Genomic DNA, 13,178 nt, shown 5'->3' on the forward strand with positions numbered 1-13,178 from the left:
AACGATTATTCGTTGTTCGTTGTGCGTTGCAATAACAGTCAAGTATTTTCCAACATCCTTCCGACACATTCATATAAGGGCGGCGATGCCCTTGTCACAAGAGGCTATTTAGAGTCCGATGTTGATCAGACCGTCTAAAGGGAAAGCGAAGCGTCAGGTCAGCATGCTATTCCTCATAACACGGACAAATGATTCGGGCTTGCTGAAGTTAGCATCCTTGCAGCAGACTGTCTGGCTGGAACTACCAAAGGGAATGAGCATGTCTGTCATCGAAGAATGTGCTCGAAAGGACTCGCCGTTTGGATCCACCTCCAATAAGGATGACTATAGGCGAGCACTGGAAGCGGAACTCGCCAGTAATCACGCCGATGTTTGCGAGGATGCGGATGCGGACGAGAAGACGAAGACGAAGAAATTCGAATGAGGAATTGAGGTCAGATCCTGGAGGTATCTATACCTCCACCGCTGGCTGATCGTGCTTCAGCTTCGCCACCCAATCGTGGCTTTCCAGGGCTTTCCAAGCACCCATCCCAAGTCTAACGGCTAACTATTCCAAAGTGATTAGGGTGACTGGGAAGCACTTGTTTGGTGTTTTAGGACTCCTATGCGAAAATGGCCAGACGGAGGGAAAACAGTGACTATAAGAGCTCGAGGCGGGACCCATATTGCTCGAAAATGCACATCGGAGCCGTTTCTTGTCGAAGGCCACCATTGCGGTGGGAGCGCGGTGAACTTCCGCGAGTTAAAGATCCCGAGCAGCGGTAGCTTCTCCAACTGGTTGCACTCATACAGATCGACGCCTACATTTCTGGTAGGAAAGCTAGGAACTTCGTTGTCGCGTGAAGGCACCGTAGCCGGATGGATGCCCCCAAGTTCGTGGTAAGGGCCGCTATCATCTGTGATACCGTCGTGCTGATGCCGAGCTTCATCTCCCGGCGTTTATAACCATACTCTCTAGCATCAATGCATCACGCTTCACGAAGAGGCACCGCCAAGGATTTATACGTTGAACTGAATGAATGACTGCAACTTCCCCACTGCGCAGACGAGCGCCTTATCTAGTGCCATGAGGGTATGCAAACTCAAGGTGGAGTACGTGGCATCCAATACCTGCAAATGTCTTGGCATTACAGGTATTCTGTCGAGGACACCCACTTTTGCGGTACGCGGGAGCCATGGACTATGGACCTCTCAGAGTGAGCCACCGTTTGCCTGAATTACGGTAGTCCTACGCGCATGCACTCACAGCCTGCCTAGTGAACCCAAACGAGCGCTTCGTGAGCTAGAAATGATTCGTCTCGTTGGCAAAGCAGCAGCCAAAATACGTAGTCTGCCCATGTTTGACGTTGAAGAGGCAAACAAGACCGGCGGTCGAATCTAGTGGCTTTCGCGCGTTGCGTCCCTGTCATTGCAAACTCCGATGGTAAGCCGGTGTTCTTCCTGCTTGAGCAGCGTCGACACGATACGAGACCCTCTGGCAATCACATTACCATTTTTCGTCCTATATGGGAGGTGGAAGGAAACACAGAGCAGTGATCTTAGCCTGCGCACCGAAGCTCAAGGAGTATACACTTTGTTTCAGCGCGGCACCTTCGCGGAGTACTCGAGTAGAATTACTCAGTAGTTGAACGCAGAAGTGAGTTAAGAGAGTAGACGCCCAAACCCACTCTACTCTATTGTCCCATGCCGACTTGCCGCACCACATTTCCCAGCGCTGTAGCACCTAGCCACACTGCGCCACACTAGACGCAACCAACATTAGATATTCCACCAAGGTACTTCTGAAATGGCCCCCCCTTGCCCAGGTGAGCCCCCCTTCTTCGTTGATTCTTGGATTGACTGAGCATGTACCCCTGCATTTGGCTCTGAAGTTGACAGATGCCGTCTTCAAGTCGACGTGGTCCTGGAGGCCAACGATGGGTCCCTGTATGGAGCTCATGCTCGTAATGTCGAAGCTTTCAGCGCTTCACTTCTACCTCTGGATCGGGATCCCTCCTCGCTGGTCAAGTTAACGGAAGACGCCGAAGTCGTCTCCTTACTTTGCAGGTTCGCTCACCACCGACATCAGCCCGATATATCTTCGCTCCCTTGGGAGACCTTTTGCAGACTGTCTACAGCTGTGGAGAAGTACAAAGTGTATAACGCGATGGCCATGTGCAAGCTTAAGATGGAGTACGTGCCTTGCTTTTACTTCTTGGGTTTCCTCAAATTTGCCAACGTCTCAGATATTCTGTCGTGGAACACCCATATGAAGTACTCCAGTATGCAAGCAATACAGGCTACGATGCTCTCAGGGACCGTGCTGTGAAGTAAGCTCGCGCCCGTCGTGCTCCACGGAAACACCGAACTCACTCGGGAAGTCTAGGCTATGCCTAAACTCTCACCCTATAGAATGCTTCGTAAATGCGAAAAAACTGGGTTTATCTGTCCTGATGGATGAGGCCGCTGCCAAAACGCTTGATCTTCCTCTATCCACCGTCGAGGCCGCCATTAGAGGACAGGCAGATTGGCAGACGACTCTTTTAACCTGGGTACGTGATCTAGATTTAATCTCTCTCTAGATGTAGATCCTGATGTAAGCAACAAGATGATTCAGCGCGAGGGATTGCGCAATGAGAAACTGTGCCTTCTGTTAAGGCCCCCTGCTGCGACTCAGCACAAGGGAGGTGCCCCCCGCTGCGACGATTGGCATGTTTATTACAAGGCTGTCGCCAGGGAATTCAGTGCAGACCCTGATGGCGACCTCGAAGAAATCATCACGAGAAACAAACGTCTTCTTCGGGGTTGCTCGTACTGCTTGAAGTCCGCCGAAGTCTGGGAAAGAGCTGTCTACGCTATGCGAACCGGAGCTGGATGGCCAAGTTTTTCCTCTATATACCGGAGGTATGTAGGGGATGGTGAGGACTAGTAAAGTGAACATCTCTGTACGGCTCCTGACTGTATATCTTGTGTATTTCTACACCAATGTCGAGCCACCTTCTGGCCTACATTTTCACTGGATGTACAACATGATTCCTCCGAACGACCACTCAGACAGAGGCCCGGACACACGATTGACATTCATGACTCGTATGGTGGACAAGATAATAGAAATGTTGGTGTCGAAGACGATAGATACAGTGCAGCGCTGTCATCGTTCATAGCGCGGAGACGTTTATGTCTTCGTGAATGGACAATAAATCAATAAATCACTCCCCTTTGTGTCCACAGTGTTCGCATCATTTCCACACTTTTGAACCCTTCTTACATTCTCAAGCCCGTTGTATGCTCTTCATTCGTATATAGGGTCACTACAATTACGCCGACTGACATCGAAATTCTCAACGTGCATCTCGTGGCTGTTTGTTTCATTTCGTGGTAGCTGAACTGAGGACCGAATATTGCACAGCGACCTCCCCTTACTTACAGGAATTTCGAAGTAAAGTGACGATATAACGAACAAGACACGAGGGTCTATGTTCCCTGTTTTCGTCTTCATGCTATCCCTCCCGCTCCCCGCGCCCTGGACAGTTCTACGCGGGGTCGCGCATAAGCCGTATCCCGGCTACAAAGGTGGAACAAAAGTAGGGACTACGTTCTGTCCGATGCCGCTGAGCCTCCAAATGTCACCTTTACTCCAAATTCATATATTGACGGTGAAAACATAATTATTATGTAAACAGTTTTCCTTGATCCGCCGGCGTACAGTTCCAAGGAAAAGAAATATTCTGCATGGATGCTCTCGCCGTCGAAGAACTTCTTCGACTCGTATTTCAGTACTGTGACCGGCGCGACAATTTCTCCAATGCGCTTGTTTCGAAGACCTGGTCTAGGGAAGCTTTGAGTGCTCTCTGGAAACATCTCAACTCGATGGATCCCTTGTTGAGCCTTCTGGCTCCGTTGGTGAAGGAGAGAGAGGACGTAACATATGTAAGTCCCCATCGATGCCTTTGATGTTGGTTGCGATCGTCTAATCCGATGGTAACAGGCATTCGAGCGCCCTCTTTGGTCCCACGATTGGACCGTCTTTCTAAAATACTCCTGGCGTGTGCACAGCATATCCTTTCCCCTTGCAGGCACCAAACTATACTCCCACTCCGTTTTCACCGAAATCGCATTAAACAAGCCTCAGGGCGACCTTATCCCCAATTTGCGGAACCTCGTTTGCCAGCCCTATAGCCTACGCGATTTCATACCGTTACTCCTCAACCGACGTCTCGTCGATCTAACCATTGCTGGTATCACTGGGACGAGCCTCCCGAAAGCAAAATCACTTCTGTCTTATCTCCCCGTCAGATGCCCAATGCTCAGCCGCCTGGATCTGTGGATAACACAATATGAATATAAAGAGATCGGTTTAGATAAGCTCCTGACTCCCCTCTCTCGGTTGACCGAGCTTGAAATCGCACCCGCGGTGCTTACGCCACGTGTCATGCACACTCTTGCATGCTTACCGCGCCTACAACATATCCGATCCACCCATAGATGGCCAGTCCGTAGTCAAAACCAACTTTCACGTCCGCCCGTGGACACAAGCGAACGGTTTACGTCGCTCAGGTTGCTTGAAATATCTACCGACAATGTCCCGCCGTTCCTAGAAACATACAAACTCAACAACCTACGCAAACTCGTACTTGAGCCAGACACCCGGCAGACCCGAGAACATCACTTTCGTTTTTTCGAGATCATAAGCTCGTGCTGCCCACAGATCGAGACCCTGAGACTGAAACATTGTAGGAATGGTTCTGAGTACGAGAAGATACCACTGGCTACATGGGAGTCATTCGCGCCCCTCCGCCACCTTACTCGCTTGACGGACCTCTCCCTCATTGATTTACCAATGACCACCTCAGCCTTGTTTTACCTTGCCGAGAATCTTCCCTCTTTGACGCACCTCGCTCTTCGGCGGTCGAGCACCATCGACGGTACCCCCGCTTTCCCTATCACTGTCTTACCACAGCTAGCTGTGATACGCCCGCAGTTGGTATATTTGTGCCTTTGTTTGAATACCTCTCTCCCTGCGTCGGCGCCGACCTTCGAATACAACGAACGCTTCAGATGCTTGGCTGAACTCAACGTTGGGCCAGTCGGCCTTCACTCCCCGGCCCCGGAGGTAGCGACCTATTTGAGCGGCATCCTTCCAGCGGGATGCCGGCTTAGCCGAATCTTGGACGGCTGGAGCGACGATGGGGAGGAGCGTTGGGATAGCTGGGAGCCTGTAATAAATACACTTCCTGCCTTGATGGTCAACCAGATGACCTCGCGGGAGGCCGGTTCTGCGTCGTAAATATACTGGAATTTCCCCTGCATTAATACGGCGTCTGGCATTGGTTTTAGATAATATACCCAGTCGCCCGCCGTCCGCATATTTATATGGTTATCGTTCGGGAGCTTATACAGGTGTTTTTCATTATGTGCTAAAACCGTCAGTGCAGCATTAACAGGCATTGAGTTTGAAGCCATTTGTCCTCAAGAAGTTCTGTGGTTGTAATGCGACCCTCTTGCTACCCAATACTCCGAGTCAACAGATGGTGGGTTTGGTAATCGTCTGTCTCTGAAGAAGGAACCGATTATTTCTGATTGGCTTATAGAGGATACTGTCCGCAGATGTAGTGATCTACCTGATGAGGACGGCATCCCTGTGGCAAACTTCGTTTGCATCTCGTCCTAGGGCATACACCGACATCGACTACCCTGTCAGATTCCGACTATGTAATAGATTTCGTACCAAAGTATCGCGTCTCATGAAGCGAACGGCAAGCATGATCCAATGGGCCAATTGTTTGCGTTCCACGGGCACAGTGAGTCACTCACCTTCTTGATAGCCTACTTCTCGTTCGTGCCTCACAAGTGAGTGAATGAATCCGTCATAAAAGACCAAAAACTCACGTTACACCGATCTTCCGTGATTTGGCAGAGTTCTGAGCGCGTTCGCTACTCGACGAACCACGAAGAAATTTACGAGGAGAGACGTTGACCGAATGAAAGAAAAAGAGGGAAAGGGCACAAGCGTACCGACATCATAATATCGCTCTCAAGTCCCCTCCTTGTCCCCCAGCGGATCCGGAGCACGTATCCCCCTGCCTACCCCGACGCTCCCAAGTCTTGACCCAGGCTCGGCGCTTCCCGACAGTATCACAACTACGTCGGAAGGGGAGAACGGACCTTTTCTGTTTAGGTTGTGGACGGAAAAGGGAACGCGTATCTATCCCCAACCATCCAGTGCACGCACTCTCCGCTCGTCAAGCGTCTCAGACTGAAAGCGCACGGGGGTAGGGGTGCAAGAAACAACCCACGAACGAAACATGGACGTAACTCCGACAAAAGACAAGTCTGTCCTGTGATTCTCCAGGATCGCGCCGTCAACGCGTCACTCCCCACTCCTCGATCCAGCTCGATCCTTGCCCGTCATTTCCCTCCCCAGCGAAAGCCCGAGATGCAATATCATGCGGTCAGGGACGAGTCTAAATCGGGCTGGCGCGCTGGAATATCATTGGCGAGAGTCGTGGGGGGATGGACCGTTCCGGTATTGAGACTGGCAACGAATCGCTCCGAAGTTGCTGTCCAGCAGAGCTCAATGTTGCTTAGCCACTCGAGTTTTGTGACCCATAAACCAGCCGCCATTAAGTTGTTGACCCGCGGCCTAATGGCAGTCCGACGCTGGGCCTCATCATCATAAAACTCAACCGTCGCACTGAGGAAGCTAGACGCGTAGGTAATGTCCTGCAGGGTGACATTGACATGGTCGAGGTCAAAGAGTCTCCTCTGCAGGGCAGCGAGCTGAGTATCGTAGCCGGGACATGATCAATGCATACAGGGTGACCAGCGGCGTTGAGGAACTTCTTCAGAGTGGCAGCGCTGCCGACAATGGAAGTGGGACTGGGGATATCTGATAGTTTGCTAATACGCTTGTCAAGGTCTGCGAAAAGAATGAGGATCGAGCAAGCGATGAGTGGGTGGACTTGCATTTACCCTTCCTGATACGTATTCGAGACCATACTTCAGGATCATCAACGTGGTCGAGTAACTCCTTCACTGAAGCAGGATGAGGGCAAGGATATGAGAACATTCGAGAAACGGACCTTCGGCATTGGCGACAACGATTTTGTGCAACATGCCATCGGTGAACAAGACTCCGAGGGCCTGTGTAGCATCAAGCTCGTCTGCTTCTGACTGGGTGTGAAGCCACGGAAGGATACGAGCTGTTCGCCCTTCCGTGGGCTGCATCGCCATATCTGTCTGGCTGGCAGTCAGTCGTTTGGCATCGCAGAGTATGTGGTAGCGCACCTTGTAAAGCGCGAGGTCCATCAGGTGGACGCCGTAGTGTCTGGCGACGAGCTTCTCGTGGATCTTCTCCAAGAGCTACTTGACTGAGTCATCTCCCCCAACTGTAATCTGTGTGAAAAATAAGGGCTCTTGGGAAGTAGGACCAGAAGTTGAGTTTCATGATGGACGTGGTTGGCAAGCTGCGCCCCCCTCTCAAGTGGTTACAAGCTCCGACAGGTTCATTTTAAGCACCTCGATGGTTTTTGTGTGCGAGACGGGGCGAGAGGAACAAGAGAAGAAGAAAATATACTAGTCGTAGCACCTTATAATGGAATGATTGGTCTCTCGGAATGAATTCAGACTCGGGTGCGAAGATAGTAGAGCTGTCGTTTGTGTTAAGCGCCTGTTAGGCTCATTGAGGCTCCGCCAATAATTGTCAGCACAGCGGCACACGAGACACTGGACAGTAACTCACTCAAGTGCTCGCCCCCGACGACATGTCTGAAGTCGCCGCTCTTCTCCACAGGAGACCTTGAAATTGACACCGAATCGCCTTCGCTCACTCCTAACCTCCTGGTCCCGTTACCGCTCGTAAGTCGCGAGGAAGATGCACCGTGACCCTGGGCCGTGGTCGCGAACCGACTGACTTCACATTCTCTGTCGTTCAAGATTCGGTTTACAAGGTACTCGTACCCCCTTTTTTCTGGCCGCTTCAAATTTGCTGTGCTACGTCCCGCATCCAAGACCACGAGCAGGGGTACAAATACAAACCGTGCTGTAATACTCCTTCTGATTTGGGCCCTAATTTGCTAATTAATCATACTTGAAGGTGCCTTCGATACCGTAGTTGCAGACGCAAGACTCGAATCAGCCAAAAATCTTATTTCTTACCTACTTTTCGAGCCCTTAACGCCGGAATACCTCCACGAGTGTAGTATTCCGTCACGAGGTAGCATTTACGCCGCTGCATCCCAGTTTGCCCAGGAGTTTTGTCTGCCTTGCATGAAGCAGATACGGGGCCGGAGGCTCGAGACGCGTGTATGAGCATGCCTCAACATGGTTCGTGCGCCAGAGGTGCCCCGTATTTTCAGCCCGTAACTTCGATGCAGGACCACGATATCTCACGCAACACAGTTCCGCGGCCTCTCTAGAATGTCACCGATGTCAGATTCTTTTACCTTAGCTTGTTTGGCATACCCTCATACGATCTAGTCGAACAACATTTAGCCACCGCTCTCCTGCGACGACGGTCACAGTGCTATACAGCTCAGGTGAATCCAAGACGCTCGCAGGGGGCCAAATTCCACCAAGGAAACGGCATGCTTGCCTAGCTTACCATCCGCACTTCCCGAGGCGCACCTACCGTGCCGATGCTACAGTCTCACCTCCACCTATGGTCTTTTATAAGCCGACTTTTGATGAGATCTCACCTGTGCAGCTGACGCCCGCACCCGCACCCGGGACGCGCCGCCGTCACCTCAACCAGTGGTGGAAACTCCCCAGATGTCAACGTCTTAAGCTAGCACCCAGAGTTTGCGGGCATCCATTTTTAGGACCCCGGTTTGTCATAGATAACCAACCCTCGGCAGATTCTCGTGGGATGCTCTACTTTTGGTTTTTCGAGGGGAGGTCATGCTTTGGCGTCTGGTGTCCCAGTCTCTGGTGCTTGCAGCATCCCTTTAGTATGTATCTCCCACCCCACTATGAGTCTGTCGTTAATCATCCATTAGTCGGCCTCGTATTGTCTCTTCTTCGGCCCCCTTGTGTACGTATCTCTCTCCATCTCACTCCGCACATTCGATTCTGATTCTAGTCGGCTTCGTTCCAGCAGCAGTCATATGGTCCCCTTCTTCTTTCTACATCCTACATTCTCACTTCGCATGTTATTTATACCAACCTCTCGGCTTCCGCCGTCAAACGTTTCCGTGAAGCCCTTCGCGGGAGATCCCTGGACCCTTGACCTGAATGCTTGAGAGCTCTCGGCAACGCGTCGATGGATCATTATTGAATACGCTCATCATCCCGCATCGCGTATAGATAGAATGCTCTATGATATGATCAACGGTCCGATTATGACGCCAAACGTCAACTTTGCATATTGCGTTGGATGCACGGGCGGAGAGGCGAGGTCTCGGTCCGTGAGTTCTTTCATTATGCAGTCCTGCTGTGATGGATCCTTCATTTCATCTTGTGTTGCACATCTATTCCGAGTAACAGACCTAATCCCTTTAAGTGGGTGAGACCGGGGTTCAGGGCCACCTGTGACCTATCTACCCACTCCAATAAGTCGATAGGACACCTTATGATTAGCGGCAAGAGCACGAACTTTAGGGGAGCTAGATCAACGACGTGCTCCGCGAGAGGATGGCAAATATAGAATGCGATTTGATTGCTATTGGAGCTGCGACAGCTTGTTATCTCAATCATATCGTTCCAATGCTTTCCTTGATAGCTGTCGAATCATTTGCTGTAAAGCTTCTTGTTCTATGCCTCCATCGCAAGTGCTCAGGCTAAACCCCTTCGCCTTGATGCATCTGCCCTTCGGATCGCTAATGCCTGCCTCAGAAGAACGTCTCAGAGCCAGTTCCACCTCAATATCGCACTCGTACTCGAACATTCCCAGCGGTCTATTTCAGTACGGCAGATCACAATCACAATCAGACATAACATAACTCCATGTCGCTTAGGCGATGGCGCTGACACACAGAACCCCAGGCGCAATATTCGTCGCAGTTCCCGCGGATTTAAAAGGGCTTCCACGCATGGCATGGCGGCTCACGACATAAGGTGCACATTGCACGCACCCACACTGCCTCCCTTCTTTCCTTCTTTTAATCTCGAGTTCCTTCCTTGATGCACCCCTTCTCTAGAAAGCCTCGTTCGAGCGTGTGTCTACCGATCGACGTGCCAGTGAGACCCTTCAGGGAAGCAGCACCCCTGAGCGATACAGTGGTACGCTTAGAGAAACTCCGAGCTGAAGCATATGTAGGCTCTGAGTATGAGTACCGTGGATGCGACGAGGAAGGAGGGGGATTCAGCGAGGAAGGCAGGGATAGGGGACAGGACAGGGGGGAGGATGTGCCGGAAAAGCTACAACCATTCCACGGTATGTGCCTTCGGAGTCAAATTATTCATCCACAACCCTGACGAAGTCGACGTTGTTACAAGTATTAGCATGCTGAAAGGTTCAAATGTCACTATATGTTTCCGCTCCAGGTTCACTATGCCCGTAAAGCTTTGAACCGAGACACACGCACAAGATCTGTTTGAGAAGGGAACGCAAACATATGGTGTTAGCGGGGCGATGTTTCGTAGAGTCGCGGCCGATGTCCTAGAGTCCTTGGCATGATGGCAGCGATTGGACATTTGGCATGTTCATCTCCATAGGATTCTTTAGTCGAGCCGAGAGGATCCAAAGACCTTTGGCGAAAAGTCTAAAAAGGCCCCGAAAAACTCTCAAGCTCTCCAACTATTTCCTAAGCTCTCTCTTCCCTTCCATCGTGCTTTCTCGTTAGCAACAATACCTAATGCTCCTCATGATAAGAAGGCAGTTTGAACAGTATTTTCCCAGTCGTCAGTCGGCAAGAATGGCCCCAGGACCAACTAGTAGATATGAGCTCACGGTCCCCAAGTTCTATGCAAGTATTTTGAGCGTACTTTTCGATCGAAGAATACTGATAATGGGCGAGGCACGCGCGTTGGAACTGGTGAGAAACGATGAGACATCTTCCAGGATCTCGGCTGCGCGAATACCATCGAGTCCCAATTGTCTGGGCAATCGACTTTCGTTGTCCGCAATGTGTAAGTGCTTGAAGAATCAGCGAGATATGTAATACGAAGGTATACTCCTCCGAGGTGGACGCGGTGAAGGATCATCGATCATCTTCGAAGGGCGGAAGGAAGCGCCGGACCGCGCACATGTGGGCAGGGCGGAAAGACCAATACTGCCAGCGATAGGTCCTAAGTCTTTGTCAATCGACAATATGTAGTACAAGTGAAACTGGTGTGTAGATAGGTAAGACAATGATCCAGAAGGGCGAGATAGGAATGTGGTGTACTTTTGCTTGATTTGAAAATTGAAATAGTGCGTTGGGTAGTAAGTAGCCGCAAGAATAACCCGGGCGATTGGTTTGTTCGTAACACGTATCATAAAGACGTACGGACGTGTATTATTCTACGAGGAATAATAAGTGGGGCATTCGAGGTGGGGCATATCTATATCATGAGTCCAAGTGGAGGAAGCGGGGCGCAGAAGTAAAAGGGGACAACGTAGGTAAGGATGGATATACAAATAGGGCAGTGGGGAAGATGCGCGAAAGAGGTAGAAAGCGCACACGATGATGATCACGACGCAACGTTTTCAAATCAACCCCGGCAAAAACCACCACGGCACGTTCGCAGCGTACTCCTCCCATTCTGTCTGGAACAGCTTCTTCATTTGTTTATCCTCCGCATCGGCACGGCTGATGCCGACTGCGAGAGTCCAGATCCACCATGCAGCCCAGACGACGATAGCACTTCCTGGTGCGTAAAGGGGACCGCATTCAGTCAGCCAGCTGCCTCGAGAGAGGTGGGAGCAGGCGAGACCGGCAACGAGCAGCATGGAACCGGTGTAGGCTGGGTGGCGTACATGGGCGTAGAATCGGGTTGTGACGAGACGGTGTTGGGGAAGGACCGTAAGATCGAAAGTGAAGAGTTCGCCAAGTGCTTTGAAACAATCAAGCCGGACATAGGTACCCAGCACGGAAGCCATTACGCCGATGACGAAAAGGGGAGTGACCTTGAGGTTGCACTGCGAAGGGCAGACGAGGGAATTTATGAAGGAGGTGGGCGATGACACAGGGAGCAGCGATCCCAGATAGAATAACACCTCGAATGTGGTGCATATCCATATAATTGCCTGGTGCACCTGCGTATCTGATGTTAAAAGGGCGAGAACATGTTCGAGGAGGCGAACGTACCTTGAAAATGAACGGCGCTATCTGCAGAATATACAACTCATCGGTATGGTATCTGGCTTTCGGGGGCGTGGGGTTCGGAGGCGTGCATGCCCACTGGTTAGAAACAGCCTGAATGAGGACGAGGACTACACGGGCGAGGGACATGGTAGTGGATGTGAATATGGAGGGTGGGTAAGGGACACGGAGGACTTATATATCAATGAAAGGCGAATCTGCAGATGGCATGGACGTACCGTTGGATCTATGCAAAAAGAGCACGTGCTACCAGATGGTACATAAGTAGGTTCCCTCTTGTACGTGTTTGTAGGCTCAGCCTCGAAGTGAAGCCCGAATCAGGGCTCTAAATAGCTGCCGTGGGAATGCAGAGGTAATCTTGGATCGTGAGAGAACCCGCGGAGATGCCACCTCCTGAGCTGTCGCTGCCGATATGCATGCACCCCAATCAGAAAACCAAGAATGCCAGCTCCAGTCGCCCACCGGCCGAGCAAAAAGTGTGGGTTTCATGGACCACCCGACCTGAACCGCAAAGAAAAGGTGGGTCATCGTGCGTCCCACTCCCATCACTTAGCCCGGAGACAGGCGCAGACAAGGGGGCCGTCATACCTACATGGATAAAGCGAGGCTACTCCGTCGCCTTGATTAGTGATATGCTTTTGCCTTTTAATATTACCTTTGACCTAGCTGTCTGCCGAGGGCTTTTGCGACTAGGGCTCGTCCGCGACTCCGGATTCCCCCCACTAGGCGACTGCATTTCATCTGGATGAGTCAACCCTACGATACAGGGGGCAAGCCTGACGTCTCTCACCGCACAAATAGGCTCGCCGTGACTTTCTTCCAAGCGGGGGAAGCCCGATGGAAGCCATGGGATGCTTCATATAGTCAGCTCGCAATCAGCTGGGTGCTGATGTACCATGGTACGAACGAAAGGTGCTCGACGATGCGGAGGAAGGATCAACCTACGTCCACACCGCG

At 51.3% G+C, this 13,178-nt stretch overlaps 5 protein-coding genes across 5 annotated transcripts; 3 read left to right on the top strand and 2 right to left on the bottom strand.

The window, feature by feature from the left end:
* Nucleotides 1-118: 118 nt before the first annotated feature.
* On the top strand, nt 119-424 carry PC9H_011187 (uncharacterized protein; the record flags this gene model as incomplete). The annotated part of the gene is made up of 1 exon (XM_036780672.1): nt 119-424. One exon carries the CDS (start codon nt 119-121, stop codon nt 422-424), a length of 306 nt encoding a protein of 101 aa, XP_036628055.1.
* A 1,362-nt stretch (nt 425-1,786) lies between these two features.
* On the top strand, nt 1,787-2,908 carry PC9H_011188 (uncharacterized protein; the record flags this gene model as incomplete). Its single annotated transcript, XM_036780673.1, has 5 exons — nt 1,787-1,805; nt 1,872-2,172; nt 2,226-2,309; nt 2,366-2,531; nt 2,588-2,908. 5 exons carry the CDS (start codon nt 1,787-1,789, stop codon nt 2,906-2,908), a joined length of 891 nt encoding a protein of 296 aa, XP_036628056.1.
* Nucleotides 2,909-3,711: 803 nt separating this feature from the next.
* Nucleotides 3,712-5,266, top strand: PC9H_011189 (uncharacterized protein; the record flags this gene model as incomplete). The annotated part of the gene is made up of 2 exons (XM_036780674.1): nt 3,712-3,909; nt 3,968-5,266. The coding sequence occupies 2 exons, from the start codon at nt 3,712-3,714 to the stop codon at nt 5,264-5,266; spliced, it is 1,497 nt and encodes a 498-aa protein (XP_036628057.1).
* Nucleotides 5,267-6,423: 1,157 nt separating this feature from the next.
* Nucleotides 6,424-7,287, bottom strand: PC9H_011190 (uncharacterized protein; the record flags this gene model as incomplete). The annotated part of the gene is made up of 4 exons (XM_036780675.1): nt 6,424-6,744; nt 6,795-6,898; nt 6,952-7,014; nt 7,062-7,287. The coding sequence occupies 4 exons, from the start codon at nt 7,285-7,287 to the stop codon at nt 6,424-6,426; spliced, it is 714 nt and encodes a 237-aa protein (XP_036628058.1).
* Nucleotides 7,288-11,605: 4,318 nt separating this feature from the next.
* PC9H_011191 (uncharacterized protein) lies at nt 11,606-12,350 on the bottom strand (the record flags this gene model as incomplete). Its single annotated transcript, XM_036780676.1, has 2 exons — nt 11,606-12,154; nt 12,207-12,350. The coding sequence occupies 2 exons, from the start codon at nt 12,348-12,350 to the stop codon at nt 11,606-11,608; spliced, it is 693 nt and encodes a 230-aa protein (XP_036628059.1).
* Between the last annotated feature and the right edge of the window lie 828 nt (nt 12,351-13,178).

Source organism: Pleurotus ostreatus (genome assembly GCF_014466165.1).
Source record: "Pleurotus ostreatus strain PC9 chromosome Unknown scaffold_8, whole genome shotgun sequence".
Classification (NCBI taxonomy): domain Eukaryota; kingdom Fungi; phylum Basidiomycota; class Agaricomycetes; order Agaricales; family Pleurotaceae; genus Pleurotus; species Pleurotus ostreatus.